General features: G+C 39.1%; 1 protein-coding gene across 1 annotated transcript; it reads right to left on the bottom strand.

Annotated features, from left to right (window-relative positions):
• Window positions 1–499: 499 nt before the first annotated feature.
• LOC129239130 (AP-3 complex subunit mu-2) lies at window positions 500–2591 on the bottom strand. Its single transcript, XM_054874442.1, has 6 exons — window positions 2465–2591; window positions 2207–2294; window positions 1821–2146; window positions 1580–1739; window positions 1059–1511; window positions 500–996 (listed from the first exon to the last, which is right to left on the bottom strand). Exons 1-6 carry the CDS (start codon window positions 2497–2499, stop codon window positions 811–813), a joined length of 1248 nt encoding a protein of 415 aa, XP_054730417.1. The 5' UTR covers window positions 2500–2591; the 3' UTR covers window positions 500–810.
• Window positions 2592–3861: the final 1270 nt, after the last annotated feature.

Genomic DNA, 3861 nt, shown 5'->3' with positions numbered 1-3861 from the left:
TTGGTTAAATCCACATTCAAATAGCATAAAAGGCAGCAAATTACATGCGCTTACGAGTGCCGCCGCCAATGCAATATAAGGGGAAATCTTAAATCATTTATTTGAATAGCAAGACCACATAATGACTGATGCTTATTTAGCTTAAAAAATAAAAAATAAATAATTGGCGCGTACACTTCTGTTAGGTGTTTGGCCGAGCTCCTCCTCCTATTTGTGGTGTACGTCTTGATGTTGTTCCACAAATGGAGGGACCTACAGTTTCAAGCCGACTCCGAACGGCAGATATTTTTATGAGGAGCTTTTTCATGGCAGAAATACACTCGGAGGTTGGCCATTGCCTGCCGAGGGGCGACCGCTATTAGAAAAATGTTTTAATTAATTTTGCTTTCACCGAGATTCGAACCAACGACCTCTCTGTGAATTCCGAATGGTAATCACGCACCAACCCATTCGGCTACGGCGGCCGCTTATTTAGCTTGCCTCGCATTATTTTATTTTTGTTGCCTTATTTGAACAGATCAACGTGTTAGCGCCTCTCAACATTTATGCACAAATATGGAACAATGCACATTTTTTATAATTCGCACATTTTTTTGTGTATTTTTACAAATGAAATCTTACTTTTATAGTCATAATAATAAGACAAGTGCATATAACTTAGAAAATAGCACTTCTAAATCCGCAAAATATGCTTGAAGTTAACATAAGCCCCATTATTTACGAGCAACTAAAATTACAATAATAAATTCCAGTATTGTGTCTTTTAGACAAAGAAAAAAACACATTTTATTAAACTATCGATTGACTGTTTCACATGCGCACTTGAAATTTGCCCGCCTTAGTAATATACTTGACACCTTTGAATGGTTTATATTTTTCACCGTACATATCAAGACGATTAACTTTCAGTCCCGAAACAGCCAATTGTGAGATTGTAAATTGCACATTAATAGAAGGATTGGCATCGATGTTGGTGCTGCCTGGCGTGATTGACACCTATTGATGGTAGAATAAAATTTTAAATAAATGTCTTCAAATAAATTACTTCCAAAACTTACGGTGCCCCTAATATTTGGCAACTTGGACACTTCAATGCGTCCCACCTCCCATGACAGCGTTTTAGTGACCGAGTCAAATGTATATTTGCCTTGATTGGGCGTTAAAATGCAATTCAAAACACATTTTGGCATTGCAATCTCCAGCTTCACCTTGTCCACAGTACGGCCGAGTGTGGTGCGTGGGCCTACAGTTAAATCCAAACGTCCTTGCTCACCGGTTTTTATCGAGAAATTATGTCTTATATAAATAGGAATAGCAACTACTGATTGTGAGCTAATGTGATAGGACATCAGACGGAAATTGCCATCTGGTGGAATGAATGAGAGTAGGCGTTCTGCCTCCCAGCGCTTAAAACGTACGCACGGGTGGAATGAAACATCATCGAACAGGCGAGGGTTCATAAAAGAAAGCGTCAGATCAGGCATGCCCGATAATTTGCAACAGCAGTCGATCTGTGTAGTTTATAGGCAAAGTAATACGTTAAAATATTGAAATCAATAATCCAAACAACATTACTCACATAACCCTGTATTTCGGCAAACACTGTCGAACCAGATTTATCAATAATTGCATCGACCTCTTCAATGACATCAAAGTAAGCCTCATTGTTGTTATAGCGCACGCCACTGCGGCGCCAGGGTATAGCGGATAGCTGGCCCGATGGTAAGGTGGTGCTGACACTGCAAATATTAACAAGTGAGTGGACATATGCATAAACACAGTTAAATTTTATATACGTGACATATAACAATACCACTCACTTGCTTTTCCCTGTGACGGTATTGGCAATAGTACGCAGAATATTTGGTGGCTTAATAAGCTCCTTAAGTATATTACTTTCCGTTGCAAGTGGAAAGCCATTGTCTAGCATTTCATCGAGCAATTCATAAACGACTACATAGTTTTCTTTGATAATCGATTCTGAGCAATCACCAAAGTAATCCTGAAATGTGTCCATTACGCGATGCAGAAATTCGATAACGAATAGAGGTGGCACTTCTTGCTTGCATGCAGCCACCAGCGATATGCCGTTGCGTTGCACTGTGATGAGGTAGTAGTGAGGTGTTGCAATTACCGGAGGAACATCCTAAATGGGCATATAAATAATAAAAAAAATTTGATATCAATTGCTGGTGTTTGTACTTACAAATGGCGCATTACGTTGGGCATCCAGGAAGTAGTCACACACAGAACGCGATACGACCGAACGCCAATGCTTTTCGAGGAAAACATCGCTATGAAAAAATAATAATAAAATTTTACATACATTTATGCATTTTTCACAGTTCGTAGAGAAACCAGAGCAAACAAGCGCAGAGTAAACAGACGGCAGTGGTGAAAGCCAGGCCGAGCAGAATTCGTATTTTCAAAAATTACAAAGTAAAGTGACATAAACTTCACTTACCCGCTGTTGTTTACAATAAATAGGCTGTGTATCATATCTAAATTCAAGCTGTTCGATATTAAAATTCTATTTTCAAAATTTTGAGTTTGCAAAAACTCAACACGAAGAGATAAAATGCCAACAGTGTAATAAGAAGAAGAACAAGAGCGGAGGTGATTGCACATCTGTTTACAAAGTTGAGTGTTGCCAGACAAAATCCTTGCAGCGACATCTGCCGATTCGTGCGAGCAGTGCAAAATATGAGTTACAACAACACAACAAATGTAAGTGTACTAAATTTTGGAAAAAGTAGAAAGTTGCCAGTTTTCGTGTGCTGCGGCAGGGCGTATGTGGCGTCTTAGACTACGGCACGTATGTGGCGTCTTAGACCCAAGTGCGTATAAACTATTTTGCTGGTAGTTGTTGTTGTTGTTGTAGCAGTATCTTCGCCCTGTCAGTGTAGTGTAATTACCGTCGTGCTGGAGTAACAGTTCTTGGACGGGTATACATAAATGCGTGTCGTTCTGGTAACGTAGAATCGAATCTCATGGGAACGATGTTACTGGTAGTCAAATTCGTTGAAGTAACGAATAGAACGGACCCGTGGTGACGGACCTATTATTCGCATTTCCGTCATTATTAGAAAATTCTTCATCACTGAAAGTAAACGCAGATTAATTTTTTTTTTTTTTTTTATAAAGGTTTACATAATAAAATTATTATACAAACTAAAAGTAGTTCAGCGCTAGCATCGGAGGCTTTCGGCTGGCAGGTTGATTATTGCTCGATTAAATCCGACGAAGTGGATCAGTATCTTTGAGATAGTTATATAATATAGATATGTTGGCTTCGGTTGGATTTTTTAATATTTCAAGAGGGTCAATGTTGCGAAAGTAATGATGTTTAGTCGATGCAAGGTTAGGGCATGAAGACAGAATGTGATTTATACTCAGGGTGGAGTTGCAAAACGGGCATAAACTGGGTGGAATGCCTTGAAGTATATGGGCGTGTGTAATTATTGTGTGGCCTAGTCGAAGGCATATGTATGGTGTGACCATATTCGTTGGGATTGACTCACTAAGACCTGGTTTTACACGCTTAGGATTAACTAAGGAGTTGGGATGGTTGTAATTACTCCACTCGCGTAGTAGGTCACTTTGCCTTTGGTGTTTTATGATACTGTAGATGTCATGTTTAAAGATGATATTGGTTGTAATGGTAGGAGTGATTCTCATTTGTTTTGCAATTTGGTCCGCATGTGTATTACAATTAATATCTGCGTGACCAGGAATCCACATAATTTTAATTTTTTGTGATTTGGTTGTTGTTGTTGTTGTTGTTGTTGTTTTTAACAGCGTAGTTAGCCCTGTCAGTGTAGGTATATCATCTGTCATCTTCGTCTAGCTCATCTAGGGGTA

The sequence above is a fragment of the Anastrepha obliqua genome, chromosome 2 (genome assembly GCF_027943255.1).
Source record: "Anastrepha obliqua isolate idAnaObli1 chromosome 2, idAnaObli1_1.0, whole genome shotgun sequence".
Taxonomy (NCBI): domain Eukaryota; kingdom Metazoa; phylum Arthropoda; class Insecta; order Diptera; family Tephritidae; genus Anastrepha; species Anastrepha obliqua.
The sequence above is the reverse complement of the archived record's forward strand: the minus strand, read 5'-3'. Positions and strand labels throughout refer to the sequence as shown.